Here is a 27,397-nt window from a genome sequence, read left to right on the forward strand (position 1 = left end):
AATATTCTAGACAGTAAGTTTCTGGAACTCTGTGTGCCTTTTTGCAACTACTGCAAACTACATTCAGTGGCTGCCACAGGCAACTTATAAGAAAATGGCTATTTGACTCAGGTTCAGGTTTATTGATAATCACTAAACTTAAATTTTGAAAATTCACTGAATTTTCATTTATAATAAAATATTGCCTTTCTTCTAATTTTTTAATGATAAAATTACTCTAGAGGCTGGGCCGTAACAGTTTGTAGAGTCTTTGCTAGAAGAAGAAAGGCAATATTATTATTACTGGGAATTGCTCTACTTCAAGACCCAGCTATGCCCCTTCTGGGCATAAGATGCCCAAAAGGACGCTCCACCACACCACAAGAACATTTGCTCAACTATGTTCATAGCAGCTTTCCTCATAATAGCCAGAAACTGGAAACAACCTAGACGTGTCTCTTGACTTAAGAATGGATTAAAAAAAGATACATTTACACAATAGAATATTACACAGCTATTAAATACAATGACATCATGAAACTTAAAGGCAAATAGATGGAACTAGAAGAGATCATCTTGAGTGAGGTAGCCCAGACCCAGAAAGACAAACGTGTTATATATTCACTCATAGGGTAACCACGCTACAATCCAGAGACCTAAAGAAGCTAAGTAACAAGTAGGACCCAAGGGAGGATGCTTGAATCTCACTCAGAAGGGGAAAGAGAATAGACAACTAGGTGGACGGATGAAGAGAACTGGGCAGGAGAGTGGTTGGGAAGGGAAACAAGAGGGATCAAGTGCGGGAGAGAGAACAGGACTCTCAAGGGTGACCCTAGCTAAGACTTTTAGCAACAAGGGCTACGGCACATTAAATGGTCACCTCCTGTAACCAGGCAAGACTTCCAATGGAGGGACGGGGATACCAACCCAGCCATAAAACCTTCAGCCCACAAATTTTCCTGTAAGGATAAAGAAGGAGCAGAAAGCGAGGGAGTGGCCAACTGATGACTGGCCCCATTTGAGTCCCATGCCACAAGAGAGAGGCCACCCCTGATACTATTCTGTTATACTTGCAGGCAGGAGGCTAGCATAACTGTCATCTGAGTGGCTTCCCGCAGCAGCTGATGAAAACAGATGCAGAGACTCACAGCTAAAAACTAGGAGGAGCTCTGGACATCTTGTGGAAGAGGAAGGAATGAAAGAGGCAGAGGAGCTGAGGACACCACAAGAAAACCTACAGAATCAACTAAACCATAAGGGCTCAGAGACTGAACCACCAACCAGAGAGCATACATGGGACAGACCTGGGGCCCTTACACATATGTAACAGATGTGCGGCTTGGTCCTCCTATGGGGCCTCTAATAGCAGGAGCAGGGGCTGTCTCTGACTCTGTGCCTGCCTTTGGATCCCTTTCCCTAACTGGACGGCCTTGTCTAGCCTCAATAAAAAAAGATGTGCCCAGTCCTACTACAATTTGATATGCCAAGGTGGGCTGATATCTACGGGGGTGGAGGTCTCCCCTTCTCTGAGGAGAGGAGATAACAGGGAGGGACTGGGAGGATGATCCTCTGATCAGGACGTAAAATTACTAAATGAAGTAATTAATGAAAAAATGTCTGAGAGTATAGTAATATAAAACTGTGTCTGTCTGTACTCAGGAAAGCAACCACAAGAATCCACCTCATCCTGAGTGACGTAACCCAGACCCAGGAAGACATGCATCATATATATTCACTCCTAAGTGGATATTAGCCACATAATACAGGATAACCACACTACAATACAGAGACTGATGCACCAACCAAGGACTATGTACGATGTGGACCTAGACCCTCTGCTCAGATGTAGCAGATAGGCAACACAGTCTCCTTGTAGGTCTCACAATATGGGGAGTAGGGACTACTTCTGACACAGACTCTGCCCCCCCCATATGTTGATCACTTCCTCCTGGTGGGGCGGCCTAGCCAGGCCACAGAGGAAGAGGATATAGGTAGTAAAGATGAGACTTGATAAGTTGAGGCCAGATGTTAGGGAAGGAGGGCTCCCCTTTCTGAGGACCAGGGAAGGAAGGGAGAGGGTATGAAGGAGGGTTTCAATACATCATTATAAATTAAATTCTTCATTATGCAAAAGAAAAAGTCTACACATAACTCAAAAGCAATCTGAAATCCTTACTCTGCCTTAAGAAGTAACACAAAATAAAGTGTGACTGATCCATGAATTAGGTGCTTAGCAAATAGCACATGGCATTATTATCATTATCACTGCTGTTACTGATAAAGTATTATTGTTATTAGATCTAAAAGCAATAAATTAAAGGAAAGAAGACTTTGAATTAAAAACCAACAAAAGACCCAAAATACCCACAGCATTCTCCACATAAAAAGAAAAAAAAAAACCCCAAAATTCTTATGGAATCAGCAAAGACGGGGTTAGAATTTGTCCAAGGAAACAGTTCTCTGGAGGAAAGTGACTGTGTGTGCGCGACGGCTTCTGGGTAACTTCTCACTGTCTAGGAAATGATGAGAAAGACAGACCATGTATGTTCTTAGGTTAACAAGTGTGATCTCACAGGAAAGTGGCTACTTAAGAGCTAAATTTAGCTTTAACTTCCTTCTTTAAAGCACGATCTTTTATTACCATGCCTGAAAGAAAGCTTGGACAAGAGCACTGAAGGCAACGAACAGCTTTACCGTTAGGTTCACTGGGAATGTAATAGCCCATTACCTCTTATTGACTTGGAATTTAAGAAGAATATATGCACATTCAACAGTTTTAGTCTCTCTCCTTTTAAAGAAATAGGCATCTATACACTTGTTAATTATTACATATAGATCATATTATTACACATAATAGTATTCTCTAAGGTCAAATTCAAAATTTCCAGATTTTTTTTAGTATTCAATCCCCCACACCCAATGTTTATTATTATGAAGGTCTAATAATGATTCAGATTGCTCCCTTCAAAATATTAAATAGAAAAGGCTTATAATGGACACCATTACCTAGTTTAGCAGTACACCACACAGTCAGAAACAGCAAAATAGTAACACTGAAATTCTCTCCAAGCCTGATGCAGGTGCCATGGGTAAAAAGGAAAAACTTCTGTTTTCTTTTTTCATTTTACCTTGAGATAGGGTCTAATGCTGTAGCTTAGGCTAGAAACTTGCAGAAAGCTTCCTATCTCAGCCTCCCAGGTGCTGGGATTCCAAGTGGGATATATGCCCAGCCTTCTGTTCTCTATTAAAATTGAATAAATAATAATTAGCCTGGAATGTGAGATGTAGACCAGCGTGGTCTAAACTCAGAGATCTGGCTCTCAAGTACAAGGATAGGATTAAAGGTACGCATTACTATGCTTGACCAAATCTGTGTTCTTGACAAAAAGGTTTAAGCTACTAAACTTCACTTTACCATCTATCTTGATTTCCTTTTCAAAATGAGGTACTATGTATTCATCAAAGCACACAACCAGCTCTCAGTGGCTACCAATCTTACCTGCTGAATCTTCCAAATCAATCAGCTTGGGCATCAGGCTTTCAGGGAGTTTTTCTGGTAAGTCATAGCCATTTTTTCTAGCAACTACCAGATGAAAAGCAGCACAAAACTCATCCAGTGTCAATGCGCCATCTTTATCAAAGTCTGAGAGTTCCCTGGAAGGCAAACCCATTATCACCACATTTTGCTTTGGAGCCCCTCATTTATCAAGAAAAGAATATAAAATATTTCTTTGACAAGGAAGTTAAAAAAAATCATTAATTTGTAAAATCCCATGGTGCAAAGAGGTGTAACAAAGCAAATATATCAAAACTGTAACAGAATTAATGTGATAGACATGCTTAACATTCTCAAAGTAAACAGGAAAAATATACTACAAAATTAAAGTCATCAAAATATAACCTTTAACTCCTATATACTTTATTAATAGAGTTTAGTTCAAATAACAGATATTAAACAAACATGGAAATTATTTAAAACTCCCTTTTTATTATCAAAGTTCAGCAGTTTTAAACTTTAAGAAGATAGACTGGCTAACATTTAATAGGAAATACGGCCTCTGCCCTGTTGTCCTTGTCCCCTGTACCGAACCCATGTGTATGTGTGTTTTATTTTTTGAGACAAAGTTTCACTATATAGCCCTGACTGATGTTAAACTCACAACAGTCCCATCTCCTCCTCATGAAAGCTGAGATTACAAAGCCTACACTACTATGCCTGGCCTCAGAGAAGAATAATGATATAAAGTAGAAATAAAATTTACGTGATCATTCCATTTTTTAAAGTTATTTGTGGTTGTTATAATTTGTGTTCCAAGGACTAATTCCAATTATGTGGCAGCTGTCCCAAGGGTCTTAGTCTATGTTTACCATGAGAGCTAAGCATTGTTCTTATTTCTTAGCTAGATATAAACTTGATGAAAGCCAGGAGGAATTGACACAGGCAAAGTAACAGTTTTTCCATGCAGTACACTGGGCTAGGAGGAAGCCAACACAGTTTTAGTTTTAGTTCACAGGAATTTCTCTAACTAGTCTCATTATTTCTTTCCAAGAAAGAGATGCTCACTGTCCCTGGCCGCACTGGGTTCTCCAACGGCACCTAAAGAATGTCAAGTCTAGTCCTAGTTTGAAGGTTCTAAAGTTTGAAGGTGCCAGAAGTTCATTTGAAACAACCCGCATGAACCAACTGGTATACTGTACTTACCAAATATGAGAAAGTTCAAGAATAGGAAGTTTTGATTTTGTAAAAAACTCTTTAGCTGCAGATCCTGAAATATTAAAACAGTTTTGTTTAATGTTATTTTGAACACACAGCTCCAAGAATAGGAGGTAACGGTCTTAGGCTGGGGAAAAGGTAACATTATAATGTAAAATATGTAATGTTTTGTTTCCCAGTGACTATACAGTCCTTTTAATGTGAGCAAGTAATTAAAATCTAGAATCAACAAAGCAATGTCTGTGAGATAATGAAATTGAGACATTTTCCTAGCCCATCTAGAAGAACTTCTGTTTTCAACGACTCACCTGGAATAAATCCGTTTAGATCAGGCTGAATGGTTTTAAACTGATTTACATAATACTGTCTTTGTTCATCTGTTATTTTCCAGGGATCATCATAACTACTGGATTGCCTACGAATTTCATTGGCAGTTGTAGCTGAGGCTACAGTTCGTACTGTTGTCTGGTCCTGTAATGAAACATTTTTTCCTCAGTACAGTTTCTATCTATATGCTTATATGGACCAAGATTGCTATGTTATTTTTGCGTGAAAGCAAAATTTACTTTTTTGAGAGTATTTAAAAGGTAAGGAGTTATCAGCAAACAACATGTTGTTATGGTCAGGTTATTGGATACGCTTTTGCACAGTGAGTGTGTAGAAATGATAGCATTTATGTAAGCAACAGAAAGTTATGAAAAATGTGCTAAGAAAGCCAAGCAAATATATAGAAATCTCAGATGTAGAAATCTTTTAAAACTTCACTAGAGAATTAGAAACAGAAAGAAAATCAGCTAAAACTTAGTAAGACATTTCATGCGTGACAGACTTGAAGAGACACCACAAAGCAGAGTTCTCAATTTGTTCATAATAAGAACGAACTTGCGTTTGCAAAATCTGCAACAGCAAAATATAAAAACAATGATTGCAGTGATATTTTGAATGAAGCAAATAAAAATGCAATTCCAATAAAATGTCACACCTGGACAGAAGCAGGATGCATGGTTAAAAGAGCACTGGTTGGTGGAGCATCGGCAAAACTGACCCAGTTTTCTTGAGGTGGAGGGGGAGAATGGCCAGACCACACCGCATCGCCAGCAGAAGAGCCTAAAGGAAAATGGATGACCACACTGACTCACGTTTGAAGAGACAAGAAGCTATCAGGTTTGATTTAGGATTACAATGAACAATCATGTATATATTGAGACAGTTTCATTTTGCTCTTATTTTAGAGAAACGGAATCCTTTCTGCTCAATTAAAAATATTTCATTTTAAGCTTTTTAATCATGTTGTGCTTTTCTTGTCAATATTAAAATCTCTACATATACAATAGTGTAGGAAGTAATTATCCATTTTACAATCAGAGTATCTGGAACCCATAAGCTTTTGCCTAAATGTCACAAATATAACTGCTACTTTTCAACGTTATGTGTCTACTTATAAACTTCATAATTGAATCAGCCCCCATTTAATTTAATCTATAAGAAAGAATGAATTGGGAATAATTCTTAGGGAAATGTTATGATTTTCCTTTAATTTACAAAGTTAAAAACACAGTATTTCTAAAGAATCTCTAAATACCTGATTGTGCATCACCAAAAGGAGACCAGAATGGCCCTGGTCTCTCGCTGTTCCCCCCACTGGGATGGCGGCTGTGCTTCCTCCATGTGTGTGGAGAAGTTGGTGGGGACTGCTGGGGTGAAACTACTGGAGATGCAGGTTCCTAGGGGGAAGATGTTCTTTAAATTTTTTCATTTTGAGATGACGTTTTAATTATCAAATACCAACAAATGTTTGTAAGTAAACCACCCTCAGGACATTGGCTAATGACAATTACATACGTGTAACTACCTGCTGATCTGCAGATGGACGAGGCTGAACCGAATCATGGCTTCCAGATCCCTTCTTAACTTGGCCCCTGCCAGGAGGAGGGGGAATCACACCAGAGTAAGAGCCCTGGTTTTCAGAATCTGAAGAATATGAGGCTGCAAGGCGAGATTCTTGTTCATTCTTTGAAGCGACAAATCGTGGAAGAGGAAGATCCTTTACTGTTAACCACAGAAATGATTACATGTTCAGTATTTCTTACCTGAAATACTTGGGACCAAGTGTTTCAAGTTTCAGGGTCTACCAAAAAATCTGGAATATTTGCATGGACTTTACAAGCAGCCATCTCTTAAATGTCTATCGTGTGTGTGTGTGTGTGTGTGTGTGTGTGTGTGTGTGTGTGTGTGTGTAAGTGTAAGTGTAATAACGGCTTCAATCCTGCAAAGTTCCTACTTACAAAGAAGCTGAGGTTCTGAGACTGCTGAACTTGGGCTGCTCTTACTTGTACTAGGTGTTTTAAGTAAGATGTTACAGCCCAGACTAAAGGACAGGTTATTCTGAGCATAGCTTAACTTAGATGAAAATTCCCTGTGGGCCCATCACCATGCCCAGCTGAGTGCATGGCATTCTATCTACCCATTTCAGTCTGGCTTATTACTCTGTTACTGCCAATATTCTCCAAAATTTTTGAATAGAGGACAAAAGCTGATGGAGTGTCTGAAGGCTAATCACAGCTCATACTTTAGAGCAGTACAAACTACATTTCCAGAGTCAAGTGTACTTTTGGCCAATATAATTGGTTTCATCTCAGTTTATTATTTCATTTTCATTTCATTTTATTGAGACAGGGTCTCACTCTGTAGTCCTGGATGGCCTAGAACTTGCTAGGTAGACCAGGCTTGCCTTAAACTTACAGAAACCTCCTGTCTCTGCTTCCGGAGTGGAAGGATTAAAGATGTATACCTCTCAAGCTTGACATGGCTCTTTGCTTCTTTACAGAACCACACCTGAAGGAATAATACTGCTAAGCATGTCTAGTGTGTGTGTGTGAAGAATCCAAAATTCTCAGAGAAAAACGTAAGCTTTCAATGAAAGTAGAAGGTGGTAAGCCAGAGGATCATAGTGAAGACGTCCAGGTGATAGCGGCTAAGCTACACTACACGGGTTTCATCAGGCCTGTTAGTAAGCACCTGTCATTTCAGCAGATAGGAGTTCCAGGTCCTGAGTTTGAAGCCAGCCCAGCCTACACAGCAAGACTGACTAAAGTAGCTGAATAGTACATAAATTCTTACTTTCTCTTTTCCCCTTTCTCCATAGAAAGCTTAAAACTACTCTTAGGCATATATCTTTATAGAATGTCTATTTTCTTTTCTATCAAAAAGCCTCTAATAGCAGAAAAAAAATGAATTATCCAAGGCAAACCTATAAGGTAGGCAAATGAGGTTCCAGTCTGCCAATACTTCTTTAATATTATCTCTATTAACCAGAATGGTTTGGATTTGCTCTTTTTTTAAAAAACATTTACTTGTTAATTTTCTCCCCCCTCTCCTTCCCTCCTTTTCCCCTCCGCCCTCCATGTGCGCAGCACGTGTGCCTCTACATGCACATGAGCATCACAGTGCAAATGTGGCGGTCAAAGGACACGTTAGAGAAGTCTGTTTGCTCCTTCTACAATGTAGACCCAATGGTTTGAAACAGGCTGTCAAAACCTTTAGTGGCTAAAAAGCCATCTTGCTAACTCCCTAACCAGAGTTTTGTTAATACTTTCCACCTTAAAATGGAGTTTTTCTAAATAAAACACCAGCAATGTAAAATAAGAAAAGCTGGGTGGCTCAGTCATATAATTCCAGCTAGTTGGGATGTTAAGACAGAGAAGCAGCAAACTCAGGCCAGCCTAAGCTACAGAATGAGTTCGTGGCCATCCTGAGCAACTTAGTGAGACCCTGTCTCAAAACAAAATGAGGACTAGGGTTATAGTCCACTGAAAAAATACTTGACTGGCATAGGTAAGGCCCTAGTTCACCCCTACACACACACACACACACACACACACACACACACACACACACACACACACACACACTAGAAAAAATAAGGAAGCTATACATAGAGGTTACTATTTATCATTTACCTTTCTAAAAGTATTTACCTAAATTCTTTTTAGGCACGTTTTAGTCAACACTGAAAAACATTTTACCATTGTTAACAAATATGGATCATGGAGGAATCTGGAAGATAGAGGTTGGAAGACAGTTCAACAATTAAGGACACTTGCCACTGTTGCATGGGACCCTGGTTCAATTCCCAGGACCTCCATGGTGGCTCAGAACTATCCTTAACTCCACTTCTAGGTGATCCAACACCATCTTCAGACCTCCTCAGGCACCAGAAGACACACATGTGGTGCCTGGACATACATGCAGGCCAAACATTCATACATATAAATAAAACTGAAAGTAAAATTTAAAAAGCACAGCATACACTGGCAGGTTAAGCGTATTCTCAGCGTAACAGATAAATATTGACATGCTTTTCTAGTATTTTCACATATTAATAATAAGTCATAACACTTCAAAGTTACAAAGGCCATTATAATATCAGAAAGACTCATAAGTACACTGACTTTGGCTTCATCTGTAATTAGAAAAATAGTACCATTTTGGTTTCTCCTATATTGCATATTTACCTGTGTTTATACTTTCTACTCTTAATGGGAACCCAGACTGGGCAACAGCTACAAGCTTCAAAGCAATGTAGAACTGACTTCTTCCAAAATAACCAAGTCGTGTTGCACCACAGAGCTCCATGATCTACAAGAGAATACAGTATTAACAACATTAAGATCTATAGCAAGAATTCTTTGTCCAACAGTAATTATCCTATTTGTTTCTAATAATCTGAAGTATTTCCCTACTACCTCAAGCAGCAACCAATTCCTTCAAGTTTCATAGTCATATTTAAAAACAATAGGCACTGGTTTTATAATAATGAGGTCAAAAGCTGTGCATAATTTTAATAGAGTTACTGTTTTTCCCTAGCTGGTGTAGGTGGTCCAAGCATGTATTCCCAGTACCTGGAAGGTGGGGGCAGGAGAACAAAGACCTGAGGGTCCTACTCAGCTGTATAGTGAGCTTCAGGTCAACCTTAGGCTATGAGTTCCAATCTCAAAGTACCAAAGGAAAACAACTCTTTATCCCTAAGAGTTGTGTTTAAAGAAATAGGATGCCATCTACACTTCTATCAAAAGTAATATGCAATAGACTAGTATGTGGCCACTAAAAATTGTAATCATAAAGGGTATAACATGAAAGACAATGCTAAGGATACAGTGTGTAGGGGGAAGTCACGTTACATAATTAACTGCATAAAAATGAATTTGAAAACTACCAAATTTCTATCAACTAATCTGTTAGTTGAGATAAGAGATTTTTTCTTCTTATGATTTTCTTAGTTGTATTTAATATGATCATACTCCTTTTCCTTAAAACATGGAAATAATCAAGAATCCACATTGATTGCTATAGTCATTCAACTATTGTCTCCAGCCTGGCAACTACAAGGTAAGGAGAATTTCAGATTATGAGATGAAATCATGTCTCAAGATGAAGTAGGGTCTAATATACAGAAAAATGAACTCATCTTAAAATAAGCACCTAGTCTATTGGCTCATCTTCACCACCAGTACAAATTCTTTTATGTTTAATCAGCTCAATCATTTTCTGTTACTTGAAACATTCGTATAAAGGTAACATATGGTTAAGGTGTTGTGGTATTAAGTCTAAAGAAATTGCTTACAGAACTGCAGAAAAAAAAAGAATATTATGGTTAAGTAGTATCACAACAGTAACTGTATGAAATAAAAGGAAAAAAAGGAGATAGTGTTTTTTGAGTCATTAAAACTGGAAGAAAATTCTTAGTTCTACCACTAAGGGGCATGCACTCCTGAGGGAATGTAAATGCGCAAAGGAAATTTAGAATGGCAGGTGGAACCACTAGAAAACTACGAGGAAAAATGCAAAATTAGCAAAGGAAACCACAGTTTTAGTGTGATCCTTGTCCTAATTCACTCCTTTTTCTGACCACCTAAATGCCTCTTTGGGAATCATTACACATCTTAGATACTTTCACTTATAAAACAAATCATCTAAAATATTCCAGTTAAAGTCAGAGGAGAAAGACCTAAAAAAGATCACAGTCATTTCCTGACTTTCAGGGGAAGATACTCAGAATAGAGTTCAAGAAAGCCAGGATCTCAAGGGAGGGGAACACACAGACAAATGGAACAAGAAAGGAGGAGTAATGGGGAGGTTTATGTAAGGAGGGGGTGAGGGGACGACAGAAAAGGGCAGCATGGGAAGGATAGCTAATGTTAAGGATATCTGAAAAAGCCCTAAGAAAACCTACTATTTAATCAGCTTCTCATATATATATATATATTTCCATATAAATATATATATTTATTTCCATATAAAAGAATTTAATTGAAGTAACCCTACAAAGGGGATTATACTCTTTCTAGAAGCCATAGGTTGGCAAATTAAAAAGCTCAGTGCCATGTGTTGTTTCCCTTTTCAGGAGCTGGTGGTAAGGGGTGTCCCAGCGACCATCCTTTGCCTCCTCCCTCCCCCACCAAGAAAAAAAAAAAACCAATACAGGCTATTGCTCCTGGTTGTCCCAGAACTTGATGCTAAGCCCTATTCCTGAAGACATACACTGGTAACAGGACACACAGAGATTAAATCAACAGGGTACTGACTGGAAGCTTCCTTCTTGTTGGCTAACTCTCATGTTTCTGAAAGGTGCTGTGCAGGATGGTGGTGTTGGGGGGATGACTCATTAACAATCCTACACAGGTGTGAATCCTGTGAGTTGCAGTAATGACCAGAGTGGCAAGAAATGGCCATAGGTGCAATAGTGTCATGAACATTATAAATTATGAGGTAGCCAACTGCTTTTCATTGTATTTAAGGCCCCTCAACAAGAGAAAACCTGTCTGATACTGTAAATCGGGGCTAGAAGCCATGGCTGGGAATTCCCAGGCCCTAGAGATGAATCTATTGATATGCTATATGCTTATCATATGAAAATGCCCTCTTTTGAGTCCTACCTTTTTAACTGTAAATTACTGCAGCTCTCAGACCTCAGGGTTTCTTTGTGCAATGACACAGTGGTCAAAGCATAGTGAGTAAATGACCTGCTCTGACACAAATACAGCATCTACAGCACAGCCCCTCCCCAAGGCTCAGGCACCACCACAGAAGAGCGGCAGGAAGAGCTAGAGGTCAGAGAGGACTAGGGCAAAGAGTCTTCTAGACATGGCAGGACTCCTTCCCTCAGGAGGGCACAGCAGCGGTGGCTGACTGAACACTAGCAATCCAGTCAGCATCCTACGTGGAGCAGGAAGGGCTCCATGAGCCTCACTCTGACTGAGGAACTGTGAGCTGCCGATGGCGACTGAGTAAATGGGAGACTCAGTGTGAAGGGTGTGGCTCTTATTCGGCTGACGTGCAGTGCTGGATGGTTCTGCACTGAGAAGCAAATGGAAGCATAATTGGGAGCAAAAGGTCAAAATACACTGTATGACATTCCAATAATATATGCTGTTTTAACTTCTATGTATTAAAGTTTACAGTTGAAAGCTACTTCCTGACATCCTTTCCTGATTCCCAACAGTCTTCACCATTATTTTAATAAATTTTATTATACTACAGTTATTGACCTCCAAACGGTTGTGGAATTAATCCCATTCAATGATATTTACTTAGCACCAATCATGTCTTATTAAAACGGCTGCTGCTACTCCAGCAGGAACAGAAGGAAAGGCTAACTGAAGGGGGTAGATGGAGGTGAGAGGAGCCGAAGTTTCAGTGACTAGAGCTGAAGACTCAAGCAGGGGCCGCTACATATCACCTGTGCATGCAGTCCTCCAGGGCACAGAATGGTAGCACTTTTACGCGATTTATCATTTCTTCTGTTTGCTAGCTTTTGGGTTGCCATACCGAAAATCTATGTCTGGCTGAACTAGAGTTTGTTTTTGAAATGAAAATCAAGTTACTCAGTCCTCCTAAAAAAAATTACCTATTTATTGAAAAACTATCATTTCTGCAGTAACTTGAAAAGCCATGTTGTATGTATTCTGGACTCGTTATATAGTCGCCCTGCATCAGTCTTGTAATTCTTTTAGCTTGATAAGACTTAACTTTGTAATAGGAGTAGGCGAATCCTCTGTTTCTTCTATCCCCCCTCCCTCTTGGGCTATTTTCTAAATATTCTTTAATTTGTCAGAATCACTTGAGATTTTACTCTGGAAGGCGCTCTGCGTATAGACTTGCTCCAAAGTTGAGCCATTGCTGTTACTGGTCTTTGTGGAGGTTCTGGCCAGCATCCTGTCACAGCAGCTTATGCTATTGAACTAGTTCCACTCTTAGGAGTTTTTGTTTTGTTTTGTTTGTCTTTTGATGGGGGTGGGGAGTTGTCCTAGTTTTAAAACTATAAACAACAATTTTACCATGTGTATTTTGGGAAGAAAACCACAAGACTGTGTTTCTTCTCTATTCTACTGTAAATTATCAAATGTCCTAATATGGAGCCATACTTTGATTCTTGGAATTAATTCCTTTTAGTCATGGTATATTGCCTTTCCAATATAATATTTAGAAAATTGTAACTACAATCTTAAACTTAAAAATAATGCAATGTTTGGTTTTTCAACTTTACCTTTATAAACTAAAATAGCAATGGTTACTCTTTCTCTACACTCTGTCGTATTTTACACTTAAACGATCAGGTGCTCCATGGAGAGTTAAAGAGTTCACCTGTGACTGTGGACTCAACTCACAGGTGCCTCAGCTGCTTCTGTGCTGTTTTAAAGAAGCTGGGTTTTAAGCTATTTGACCATTTCCTACAGAATCACTCATGACTTCCAATTTTTGCTATTTAGTAAGTCAGCATCATTCAAGGTAGTCTCATTGTTAGAATTTCTTCTCTAGAGTAATTTTATCCAAATGCTAATCACACAAATGTGTGGGCCGTTTACTCCTCCAGTGTCTGGGTACCTGACCACAAGGAGCACTCTTTGGATACAGTCTCAGATCCATTCCTTAGATATCAAACTTTTCTGGGAAACCCAAGGGTAGGCACTGGTTGTTGGTATGCCACTGACAGCCAAGCCTTTAAGTTTTATTTTATTTTCTTAACACTGTAAAGCTTACATGATCATGAGAAAATAAAGTAAAGCTAAGAAATTCAAAGTTGCTACAATTCCCATCATAACCATTTCTGTCATATATTCTTCCATTTTTTCTATACATGTATAAATGCACGTATAAGTAACATGTTTTAAAAACATACACTCACAGTCTGTGGCTTTATCATGCATAACTCAAAGGCCTTTTTACACCAATACATAGGTTTCTGTGATAATTAATGTTGACTGTCAACTTAATGAGATCTAGAATCACATAAGAGACAAGCCTCTGGACTTATCTGGATTATCTAGACTAAGCTAACTGAAATGGAAAACCCGACCCTAAATGTAGGCAGTACCATTCTGTAAGTTGGGGGTCACAGACTAAGCAAAAAGGAAAAAAGCCAGCTGAGCACAGGCTATCATAGTGGGTAAAGACATGGTTAGAAACAGAGAGCTAATTTCTGCAAACTGTCCTCTGATCTTCACAAGCTTGCTGCAGCGATTCGCACCCATAATACACATACACAAATAAAAGTAATTTAATGTTAAACACATAACAGCTGATATTAGTGGTAAAATTTTTGGTTGAGTATAATGTCCTTCTAAGTAGCACAGAATACTGGTTGTGTGGTCTAAGAGAAGAGAGGCAAGTCAGTGCCCAGCCCAGCCCAGCCAATAAAGGCAACTGCTGTCAGGCCTGGTAGTCGGTGTTTGGTCCCAAGGACTCCCACAAGCTGTCCTCTGATCTACATGCTGCGGCTTGTGTGTTAGCACACATCCACACCAGTAAATAAGTGTGAAGAATAAGTATCACTCCTAATACAGTCTATAATTGACTTCTGTTATAAATGCTCTGTTCACAAAAGTAGTCACTGGTGTTGGGGGTGGGGAAAAGGAAATAAATTATACTATAGCTCACTTGAAGATCTGTAAGATGAGTGGAGGTAGAATGGTAATTTGTCCACTCACACAGTACTCCAAGTTAAGTGACATGACTGTGCATCCGTGTGTGTGTGTGTGTGTGTGTGTGTGTGTGTGTGTGTGTGTGCGCGCGCGTGCGCAAATGTAAACTAAGGAAGATAATACACTACTTCATTTGGATGCTGTGGACAACCAATGAGATTGTACTCAATGGTGCTCTACACACAAATATAATCACTTCTCATTTACCACCTGGCCATAGTGGATTTTACAGAGCTGGTACTTTAGAGACTCATTCTCAAAAACTACTCTTTCCCAACAGCTCATGGGTTTACTCACTAACAAATATGTAGTTTATTATAACTATGTGTATGTGTATTTAGGGACTGATCTCAGGGCTTTGTGCATGCTAAGCACATACTTTATCACCAGGCTATATCTCCAGCTGGATTTTACTATAATTTTTGATGCATAGCCTTTTGTAATATACTTCCATTATCGTCTATCTTTTGTGAACTTGTGGCTTAGGCAACACAACTGAGTCTATTGTGATACAACAACCATAAATTACAGGTCTTTAAGAGAAAGCAGCATGTTTTTCTCTCACAGAATGGAATACTACTGTTCAGTTTGTTTGCTTTGTTCTTTGTACAGATTGGACCTCTCTTGTTGCCAAGTTTTTTTGTTTTTTGTTTTTTTTTTTTTGCCTTAGCAGCAGTCTCTAGTTGTAATCCTATGCCTTGTATGCCATGAGTTTGTTTTAAAACTGCACAAAACAAGAATAGTTCTTTAATAATGCCTCCCCTGAATTGTCCCAAGCAAAGCATTCAAGCAGCATTTTTATGTCTATGTGTACATATACAAGGATGGAAGTGTCTATCATGCCTTGAGCACACACAAGGCTAGGCTAATACTCAACAGTCTACAGTTTCTATGCAGTCCTTAAAAATAATGAAGTAATGGATCCAGGGAGATGGCTTAGCAAAGAAGAGCACTGCTGCTCTTTCAGTGGTCCCAGATTGACTCACATGGTGGCTCACAACTGCCTGTAACTCAAGTTCCAGTGGATCTTATGCCTTCTTTTGACCTTGAGCACCAGGCATGCATACATGCATACATGCATACAGGCAAAACACCCACAACACAAAGTAAAATTAAAATGACACCAGACTGGAACTCACATGATAACCCCACGGAGAAGGAAAAGCACCAGACTGACCAACTTTCCTAAGGTCAGAGGGGCCAAGCAAGGGGACAGTCAAATGTATGCCTTTCTTCTACCACTCCACTTTCACATGCTTGCACTGTAACAATGGGGGAGCAGCCATGCCCAGGAAAGCTCTATTCCTATCCTCAGAACGAAAGAGTACAGGGAATGACAAGAATCAAAATGTTGGCTGCAAAATATTTCCTATTTGAGGTAAGAAAAGACAAGAGAAAAGAGATGCCCAATTCCTGTATGGGTTAACTGTGAGCTGAATCACTAAGCATCAAAACTCAAAACCCAGACTGAAGATTATCTAGAAACTCCCCAGTGCTGAGATAGGATCACTCAGGAAACTGTTACACTCTCTCCAAAATAAAATTTTATTAAAAACTTTAACACAATGAAACATAACACAGGACTGGAGATGTAGCTCAGTTGGCCAAATGCTTGTTTAGCATGCATGAAACTGTATTTAGTCTACATCACTATACAAATCCAATGTTTTATACAGGTCTGTAATCCCATTACTTGGGGGGCAGTGGCAGGAAGATCAGAAGTTCAAGATCATTTCTGGCTACATAGCTACTTGACATCTTGCCTCAAACAAAACCCATAATAGAAACAAATCTTCCCTTTCTAGTCATTATCAGGTTTAAAAGTGAGGTAGGTCAGAGGTGATGTTACAATACTTTACCAGAACTCTATAACCAGAACTCTAGAGGTTTAGGTGGGAGGATTGTGATTTCAAGGCCTACCCAGAATATAGAACAGCCACTGAGAACACATGTCTATGGCTGCCAGGAAGTAACAGACTAGTGAAGCTGGTAAAGTGAGGAAAGTAATGAATTGCTAAGCCCAGGTATTTAGAGAACAGCTGCTACTCAAAATTTTTTACTCTATAATGCCATTGAGTGTGTGCGCACGTGTGCGTGCGTATGTTTCTGTGTGTATCTGAGACCTGGAGAGATTGCTCAGTGGTTAAAAGTGCATACCACTCTTGCTGAGGACCTGAGTAATGTTCCTGGCAACCAAGTCTGGTGATACACTACTGCCAGTAACTCCAGCTCCAGGGGACCTGACAAACCCTTTTGAGCCCTATAGATATCTACACACAAGTGGCATACACAAATAACAGACAAACACATAAATAAAGATAAATACATGTATTTTTGTAGGCTGGAGAAAAGGCTTACCAGTTAAAAGCATGCACTGCCTTTGCAGAGGACCTGAGGACCCAAGTTCAATTCTTGTCACCCATGTTAGGTCGTAGCTTACAACCACCTGTAACTCCAGCTCCAAGGGATACAATTCCTCTAGCTTCTGTGGGTTTCTGCACTCAGCACCCATCCCAAACACAGACACACATGCATACACATAGTTAAAAATAATAAAAATGTCTTTTTAAAAACCTGTGTATTTAGGTTACTCTAGGTTTCCATTTTTGGCCCCAATGTATTTCATGGCCCCTACCAAATAGGTAAAGATTGGGAGAAAAAAGAAGCTAAGATGAAGTTCTGTATATCATATATGTATATAATAAGATAATCATATCTATGTGTTGATTACTTATTGAACTTACAGAACTGTCCTAGAGCATTTCAGCTGCCTAATAATATAGATTCTCAGAAAAAAAAATCAGGCCACTGATGAATCACTGCGTATAAACTTTACATAAGATCGGTCATCTGATCTCATCAATAAAACCTAATCTGGCAAGATGACTTGATACTGAGACGGCCGACCAGGAGCCAGGATAGTAATTCCTGAAGTCCACATCACCTCATCTTCTACAGTGCACCAGTATGAATTCTAATAAGCTCTCCCGTTTCTTCAGTGGGTCACAACTACATTGCAGCAGAGCCCTTGCAGTACTCACTGCATCCAGCATGATTTCCCTCAGGCCTTTCCTACTTGCACCTGTCATGCAATTCTCAGCAGAGCACCATGACCTCAGGGGCTACCCTACTGTTAACTTACTGTCCAAAAAATGACATTCCAGAGAAGAGGCAAGGCCACGTACATTCCCAGCAACCACAATGTCCAACAAGGCCAATCTGGATTTGTCAGCACCATGGTAGCCCCTCTCCTTTCCTGCACAGACTACCAAATTACAGTCCTGAAGTATAGATCCAAGCAATTTTATATCTTAAAAGACACACGTCTAAGGCTAGGGTTCAAGGCTCCCGTCCTATAGCTCCAATCTTCCTTCCCATTCTTACCTGGGGCAATCATTCCCACCTCTGTAATTTCACAAGATCATATTCTAACCCAGATTTGCCTATTAAAGTTATATCTTTCCATCAGTACCCACCATCATGATTCTTCTCTTTTCTATGCTTTTTTTTTTTTAAGTAGGCTTATTTTACTGTACTTCTAAGATAGGTTGTCACTAGGTAGGCAGGCTGGACTTAAGCTCCCTACCACGTGGGCTTAGCTTTCTGAGGGATGAGATTATAGTCCAGGAAACCACTGGCTTATTTATTCATAGCTGATACAAAACAAAACCAAAAAAAGCCACCCACAAACAGAAAGTGTATAGACTAGTGGTATAAAAGGGTATTTTGACAAATATTAGCATTATACAATATTTAACTCTAGCTAAATATTTCTATCTCCTCAAATGTTTGTCATTTCTGTGTGGTGCAAATGTTCAAAACTCATTTCTTCTCGCTTTTTGGGAAATGTAGTACATTAAAGTTCACCATGGTTACTTTACAGTGCCATAGCACACCAGAACTTCTCACTCCTAACTAACTCCTTTCCCTGGCTCACCCTCATATTCTCCCAATATCTGGTAACTAGTATTCTAACCTCAACTTCTGAAAATCAGCTGTTTGGATTTAGTGTGTGAATAAAATCATAAAGCATATATCTTTCTTAGTGTAGTGGTTCTTAGTTGCACCCCCTGCTCTCACAAATGAAAGGGCTTCATTCTTTTACATTGCTAAAGAGTATCCTAGTGCATATATGTACTACTTAAAAAATCATTATTATGTGATGGAATGACACTTCAGTTGTTTCCATTTCTTTGCTATTATGAATAGTGTTGTAATAAGCATGGGAGTGCAGAGGTCTCTGAAATACTTCAATTTTTCTTCAGTAGTGGGATTGCTGTGTATGTGTGGGACTGATCTTTGTGTGTGTAGGGGGTTGGTGGTGGTGGAAATCAAAGGTCAATCTCAGATGTCATTCCTCACTCACTGTCTACCCTGGAGCTAACCAAGCAGGTTAGGCTGACACCAGTGAGCACCAGGAATCTGCTAGCATATCTAGGCTTTGCCCCCCAAATATGAAACCTAGGTTCTGATGACTGCATGGCAAACACTTTATTCCCCAGCCCCAACTCTCTTTTTTGAGATGAAGTTTTGTTATGTATCCCAAATGACTTTGATTTCACTATGCAACCCAGGCTGGCTCAAACTTATACCCTCCTTCCTCAACCTGACCGCTAAGATTACAGGCTTGTGCTGCCACACCCAGCTGTCCTGTTTTCCATCTCGTATTAACTTGCTTTTGCACCAAGAGGATGGAAGCCTCCCTTTTCTCCATACCCTTGCCATCACACGTAGAAAAACTAGACCCGTCTGATTCTCATTTACAATAACAACAACAATAAACCCAAAATGAATTAAAGACTTAAATGTAAGAACATGAAAATACTTCAGGGCATTGGAATGAACAAATTTTTAGAGGGCACTGACAATAGAGGGAACAAAAGCAAAACCAGACAAATGAGACCATGCTAAAAGTAAGGAGATTCTGCAAGCAAATAAAACAATCAATAGTGAAAAGATGACTCTCAGAATAGGAAAAATGTTGGGGAACATCCCAAATATATGAAGAGCTACAAAACCTTAATGGGAAAAATCAATCTAACTAAAAGTTGGCAATAGATCTTAACAGATATTTCTCAAGGGAAGACACCCAAGTGATCAACGGACCAAAAGTTACTATACAACATCCTGTAACACAACCTGCCCATCCAACACTATGACCAAATACTCTTTTTTTCCTCTGTGTTAAAGCTCCAAGTGCTTCCATTTGAATTATTTGAGTTAGCTATATAATTATATGATCCTGCATTCCTTGCACAAACTACTTCTGGCCTCCCTCATGCCACTCCACACTGGAATGCAAAGCAAGCTCCAGCACTTTCTATGCACATGGTTATGTGTGCTGAGGGGAGCCATTTTCTGTGGTGCCCAAAACCCACATTATATAGCAAGTTCATTAAAAGTTAAACATTTTATGAAAATAAGCATTGTTTGTTCTGTCCAAAGTGATTTGGATTACACATGATTTCTGAGTATTTTTTATTTTTGTTACTGTTGCACAGAGGCTGGCCTCATACTCATAGAGTTCCACCTGCCTCTGCCTCCCAAGTACCAGAAGTAAAGGTGCGCACTGCACCAGCCTGTAAACACTTCTCTATATGACCTACTGCACTGCAGTGCATTACTGTAAAGGGAGCAGGTAGAGGGAGACTGAATGAAGGGCAAAGCAGATAGGAAACATACCAACACCACCTTGTTCTGAAGTGCCTTCCTTTTCCTGCTGTAAACAGTGTTTTTAGCTTTGAGGACACACTGATCCCTAATATTTTCTTGTTTAAAAATACTTTTGGGGGTGTGTACAGAGAGATGGCTTAGCAGTTAAGAGCACTGACCGCTCCTCCAGAGGTCCTGAGTTCAATTCCCAGCAACCACATGGTGGCTCACAACCATCTATAATGCGATCTGACGCTCTCTTCTGGCCTGCAGGTATACATGCAGGCAGAGCACCATATACATAATAATAAATAAATCTTTTTAAAAATTAAAAATACTTTCATAGACATAATGTTATTGTGTACTGTGTAAAGATTTAAATGCCAATTTGTGTCCCCCACATCTGGTTGCAATCCTTGTTTTAAGAATCTCCTGTCTCAATTCTGTCTAAACCTCACTCCTCAATTGTCCCTGATAAGCCAATAAAGTAGCATAACAGCCAATTGCTGAGCAGGAGAGAGAATAGGGCTGGACTTCCTGACAGCCAGAGGAGAAGAGAGAGACAGGAAATGGGGATTCAGGCATGGACAGAGGTCCATGAGGAAAGAAAGCCACAATGCAAGTATCTCTAGGATTTATGCTGAGAGGAAGCCAAACTCATTTCGAGAGCTAATACAGACTTATATTGGTCAGTTGCTGTGCCCTAAAGCATGTTAAACAAATATATTAGTCCAGTCTCAATTATTTGGGTGCTAGCCAAGTTAAGAGAGAAAATGACACACAGTTTTAAAACAAACACTAACATACTTTAGACCAATACAGGGCCTAGGGGAAATGGCTCAACGGCTAAAAATGCTGGCTACTCTTCTAGAGGACCTGAGTCCAGTTCCCAGCCCTCGCATTAGGTGGCTCACAAGCATCTCTAACTCCAGCTCCGTGGGAACAGATGCCCTCCTACTCACATATGACATACTCCCACATGAAGATACACGCATACACATAACTAAAACTAGAAACAAACCTTAAAACAAAACAAAAACCTTTAAATTTAGCACAATCCAGGAAATAAGCCACATCATTTACTAACATCATGATTATGTTTGCATTCCTAAGTGACTTTCACTCTCCCATGGTGTCCAACTTCATTGCCAACTCCCCCTTAAAATCTAGTCTAGTGCAAATACAACTGGCCCAACCCTTCTGAAATACTTGCTAGTTGCATTAGAGCAAACACCTCATCTCTTTACCACATCTCTTATCCAAAACCTTTAATTACTTACTGCTTTGTTGACTCAATTCAAGTGATCTCTGGTTCCCAACCTCAGGTCAAGACTACATTGCTTCTGTGTTTTCTCCTGCTATGAGTTTCTCATCGTACATATAAACATAAGTCAGCATCTTCTTGCTGCATGCTCTCTTACTCTCCATCTTTCTCTCAAATCCCTCTCTACTTCATTTTATTTTTCAACAAGATCCCTTCTTCATCAAAAATAAGTTCTCCAAGTGTTCCAAAGTAACTCCTTAGGTAAAATAATATATTTTTATATAATACATAATATATATAATATACATATAAATAAATAATAAATAATATATAAAAATATACCTATATAATAAAATACATAATATAAAATACATATTTTATTGTATAGGCCACCTCAAAACCAAAAATGTGTGAAATTTGTCAGAAAAATTACTACAGCTATATGTGAGACAAGTACAGAAATGAGAAAACATATATAAAAAGTACAAGTAAATACATATATTAATTAGATCAATCTAGTCATTACTCAACACATAGGTACTACAAAATGACATGAACACAAATTTATGTTCACCTGTGAACTTGAAAATAAACAAGACAAACAATAACACCAGATGTACCAAGTGAATGATGACTTCTTTTTACAAAAGCAGTTGCATGGAACCGGAACAGCATTTATCTCTTAATGCCAACAAAAGCCACATGTGTTTAATTAATGAAAAAGAGGCCAAGCATTTGAGAGGGAGTGGGGTTGGAGGCTCGGAAGAGGTTGGGAGGAGGAGAGGGATGGGGCAAAGAATGTAATTGGTTTTGGATAAAAATAAAATTAGAAACCATAAACGTGTTCTATAACTTTTCAGTTAAGTGTTCAAATACATTATATTTTTATTCCCTATTGGTATTATCACAGAAATTCACCAAAAGAACCCAGCATTATAATACTGCTATGAGACCTAGCAGTATCTACTGGAAAGCAGGTTTTATTCTACCCTTCAAGGAAAGGAACCATAAAGAATGTGTTGACTGAGTCAATCAACAGAAACTAGGACTAAGGCAACCTATTAAACATTAAAGTTTGTGGATGGTTTAGGTAATTAACAAAGACTCCCTTCAGTAAAACCTGACATTTTTAAGCTATAAACTCAACTTGCTTTAGGCAGTAAACTCATAAGCAGTCTACCCTGCTAAGAGTGGTACATGCAGACCAATAAGTACTTCAGTGGTTATAATCACAGTCACAAGGTTATCTAAACAAATAAAATGCTTGTGATAGCCTCAGACATAAGGACTATAATGTGAAAGTTAAGAAAGATTACCTTTCAAGTTTACTGGCAGTTCAATCCAAGTCTCATATTACCAATTAAAATAATTTGTATATTAGCTACATTAAGGAAGCATTCCCCACCCCTAGTCCCCACCACAAAGCCTTAACAGGAGAAAAAAAAATCATAAAAATAAAAATAATTAGGAAAATACTACAAACCATTAAAACTTGAGTTTCAAACAGTATTCACATTTGGAAAATGCTATGGTTTATGAAAACCGCTCAGTAAAAGCAAGTAACCTATCCACACTTGCACATTTATACGAGTGAAAAGGGGGCACTGCACTCAATTATGCCAGGGAACAAAAGATGTAAGCCAAGGCTGTCCACACATACCAGATCATCACCTGCCCTTCCAAACCTCCAAGGACAAATGATCCACTGAACTGATAGTGCACACAGCAAGGTGAAAAGCCAAAGCTACTGATGTTTTAATTAAAAAGCAGTACTTTGCAGGAAGACTTACTAGTTTTCAAACCTGATTTACATGGAAGCCTACCTACAGAGAACCACAAATCTCCTTATAAAAATTAAAAAATAATGGTTTAGAGCAAAACATTTCACACTGGGTCAGGCATCATTTTAAATATTTTATAGCTTATTTAATGTTTGTCACAGCCCACAAAGACACAGACTCTTGTGACTATTTCACAGAGAGAAAAGAGAAGCACAGAGAGGCTAAGGAAACCAGTCGCAGGTAAGTGGTGACGCTGAAGACTGCAGCACGGCACATGGGCACCACTGCTGCTCCTGTCGGGGAGAGCTGCAGGAGCCACTGTTTTTCGCAAACACAGAGACTAGAATGGTATTACCAGTAAACAAGCAAGCTCAGGCCAAGCAGTCAGCCCCAGGGATATTTCTGGTCTATATTCTTTACCAGCGGGCAGCAGCAAACACAGACGTGGAAGATGTCCTTTCTTGCAATAAAAGGAAAGCTACTCAACTCGGTGTTAGAGTAGCATACTACCAACTGCGCTACGGGCTCCTTTAAGGTGTGGATCACGACCAAGAAGGGATGCTGATTCTAAGGATAACTGCTATGTTATGGAATATAATATAAAATATGTTATGGCATATTGACTAATCCAACCATCTTAGCATTTCCAATGCAGGTATTATTCACTGGAAAATAACTAAGCCTCTGTAATTTGCTCAAGTACACACAAGAGCAGAACTCAGATGGAAGCACACAGGATTCATTATTAAGATCTGATCTAGAACAAATGTTTTCAAAATGCAAGTTTCATACAAAATTTATGATTACATCAAAAACCACACTCTGAAAACATTTCATCTTTAAAAATCTGCTTCTACCAAAGTGTCAGACATAAATGAAATAAATAAGTTAAATTCGCCGTTAGAATGTATGTGAAAATAAATCAGATCACTTTCTTTTTTGTTGTTTTTTTGTTTTTTGTTTTGTTTTGTTTTGAGACAATTCTGGCTTTCCTAGAATCCCCTATGTAGACCAGGCTGATCTTGAACTCACAGAGATCCACCTGCCTCTGCCTCCTAAATGTGAGTGTTCAGATTAAAGGCCATGTCATCTGGCAAAACTCTTGTTATTTTGTTTTGTTTTGTTTTAATTTTTTAAATACTTTTATTTTATTACACATGCATAAAACCAACTACATACAGCAGGGAGAGCCATGTGACAATCATGAGATTACTGAGTACTGTATCTGTTACATTCATAGTGACTTGGTCATCTGCATTCGTCTCGTTTGAAGTAAGTGTTTTTCCTGTCTTGTTGGGTCTAGATCTCCGAATGAGATTCAATATCTATCTTATTTCAACTCTAATAGCTTAACTTCTTTATCTTGATCTAAAACGATCTTGTCCCCTAACCAGCTAACCTTGGTTATAGAACTATATTATCCTGTCTTCATTGCCCCTCAGAGACTTGAGAAGGAATAAAACTTAAATTCCTGAGTGGATCAGCAGTGTGGGTTAGCAGTTTCCAAAATGTACAAATTGACTGAAGACAGTTTACCTCCTGACCAGTCCCCCAATACACTTTATAACGTTGGAGCCTCATCTTCAGCTTTCTGGCCTAATATCTCTGCCAGACTTGTTGGCAGGGCAGGAACTATTGAGGACTTGCTTACCCTGACTTGGCAGAGTGCGGCTGTCGAATCTGCCTGCATCAGATCACTTTCTAAGCCTTGCCCTAAACATGAGCATCAACAGAACAATACCTTTTGTGAAACTCAAGTATGAATACTTGTATTTTTCCAACTGCCTTATTAATTTTTTGCATTGAATATTTTATTGAAAAACTTCCCAGTTCTAATTTTTTACTTTGTATTAGGATAAATTTTCCTCCACACTGCAGTTCAATTCTGTTATGCTTTGGGAAATGGCAATGAATAGCTTGGCTTAACATACTTGTTTTATAAACTTACCCATTAGAAATATAATTAAATTAGAATAAAATATATTACTTGTCCTTACAAAATACATTAAAAACTGGGAAACAAATAGTAAGAAATATAATAATGCAACTAATATTAATTCATGATCCTAAAAGAATTACTAATGGGGTGTGTGTGTGTGTGTGCGTGTGTGTACAAGGAAGTGTGATAGAACACATAGCTTCAGGGTAGAATCAATCTCAGTCCCCTCAATGGATAGAGGTTTGTAGGTACCCTTCTTTGAAGTCTATGTAATTGCACTGCGAACATTTTAGGCAAGTGGTAGTTCACAGTAGTTTTATTAAAGATCTAATTCTTATTGTTCTTGCCTGCTGTTAGGCTCATAGCATAGCTGATGTGTCAGTCACAGTATGACTATGCTAAACTGCTACTTAGCTTCTGTCAAATGCATATATACAAACATTCAACTCACAATAAGAATAAACAAGCAAAGCCTCAAGAGGTCCCAAAACTCTAACTCCCTTCCAGGGAGATGATGATGATGATGATGATGATGATGATGATGATGATGATGATAGCAGCAAATGCCTATACAGTGCTAGTCCAAGTACTAGGCACTAGGCCAAGTACTCCTCAAATTCATTTACTTCAAATAACCCTGAGGCAGGTGGCATATTATTCCCAGCATATAGATAAGAAACTGATACACAGAGAAAAGCCCAAAGCACTTTGGTGCTTGTTTAATGAGAAATAAACTGCAAATTCTAGCAAAAGGCTTTATCCAAATGAATAAAAATTGAACAAATAACAAAAAAATAATGTGATGGTGGAAAAAAACCCTATCACTTACGGATCAGAGTGCCAGTGCGTATTAAGGCAATCCCTAAAATGCCTGTGAAGATCAGAACGATACAGAGAAAGCTCCCTTATAAGCTCACAGGAGTCTTCTTTGTATACTCCAAAGCCTGGCACTGTAACATGTGCAGTATTTCCCACTGACATCTCCTTCCACAATTCTGCCACGCCCAATGACCACCATCATGCACTTAATATCTATGCTCTTCAAATCTAGAAAGGAACTTTCTATCACAATATAAATGAAAAGCAAGTATCGATGAAATAAGAAGAAAATAAAAAGAATAAAAGTCAACGAAACAAAGCCATTATTCAACTTCAGTCAACGCCATATCAACACTCTCCTGCACCTGAAAGATACGAGCCAAGCCTGCTAACAGCAAGCTGAATATTCCCCTAATAACGAGATGTGGGAAACAAGAAGGGAAAGAATTGTGACTGTGCTTTCTTATCCCTCTGGGTACACATCCCACACTTGGGAAACACCACCTGAGCTGAGTCTGCTGCTTCCCTAATGGCAGTACACATCCAGGTCTAAAGCACTGTACTCCGGACATCTCAGAGACGAATATAAAGAAATAAACCAGTTATTACTGTCAGCAGCACTACAGGAACACCTCAACAGAATCTTCTCTTTAGTACTCACATAAACTTGGAGACAGACAAAAAGACGGTCTTACCCACCGCAAACAATACACAAGCCTCAAAGCTACGGCATGGCTGTCATTGTAGGCATCACAGAGTGTACACTCCAAGGGTAACTATTACCATTAGAGGAGCTGGCCTCGATCCCAGTTCAAGTTGAACATGTAGCCTCTCAGAAGGTCCAGGTTTCTCAGCAGGAAAGCAAAAATATCTACCTCTAAATTCAAAGTTACAGATATGTCAATTAGCTCAACATCTGCCCTATAGTAAGTACTTGCTTACTGTACAGTCAGAACTAAACAGAGGTATATAATATAGGAGGGACACTGTTTCTAAACAATTTTTTTTAAAGAGTTATTTTTAAAAGAAAAGGTGAATGCAAAAGCTGGATGTCTGGTGCTTAGGAAGAACAGACAGGGTACATGGTAGGCAAGGAGAAATAGGAGGCATCTGTTGTTTGACAATAAAGGAGATAAGAACAGGAAAAAAACATGTGGAAAGTCAAGAGAATTACATTGGAAGCAAAAAGAAACACTGCAGAAACTAACCACCATACAACACCACTGGTAACTATGACAACTGCAGCTTTGCCACTTGTTAGGTACAAAC

At 39.0% G+C, this 27,397-nt stretch overlaps 1 protein-coding gene across 6 annotated transcripts in view; it reads right to left on the bottom strand.

Annotated features, from left to right (window-relative positions):
• Positions 1–27,397, bottom strand: part of REPS1 (RALBP1 associated Eps domain containing 1) — a 66,349-nt gene that overhangs the window by 22,115 nt on the left and 16,837 nt on the right. For 5 of the 6 annotated variants that reach the window (XM_084777595.1, XM_084777591.1, XM_084777590.1 and 2 more), the window contains exons 2-8: positions 9,208–9,331; positions 6,546–6,742; positions 6,276–6,417; positions 5,676–5,800; positions 5,002–5,164; positions 4,682–4,745; positions 3,479–3,633 (exon numbers count right to left, since the gene is read on the bottom strand). In XM_084777595.1, coding sequence (XP_084633721.1) covers positions 3,479–3,633; positions 4,682–4,745; positions 5,002–5,164; positions 5,676–5,800; positions 6,276–6,417; positions 6,546–6,742; positions 9,208–9,331 — 970 coding nt within the window. The remainder of the gene's footprint in view (positions 1–3,478; positions 3,634–4,681; positions 4,746–5,001; positions 5,165–5,675; positions 5,801–6,275; positions 6,418–6,545; positions 6,743–9,207; positions 9,332–27,397) is intronic. The other variant, XM_084777593.1, reaches the window with a different exon arrangement.

The sequence above is a fragment of the Acomys minous genome (genome assembly GCF_964271855.1).
Source record: "Acomys minous genome assembly, chromosome: 3".
Classification (NCBI taxonomy): domain Eukaryota; kingdom Metazoa; phylum Chordata; class Mammalia; order Rodentia; family Muridae; genus Acomys; species Acomys minous.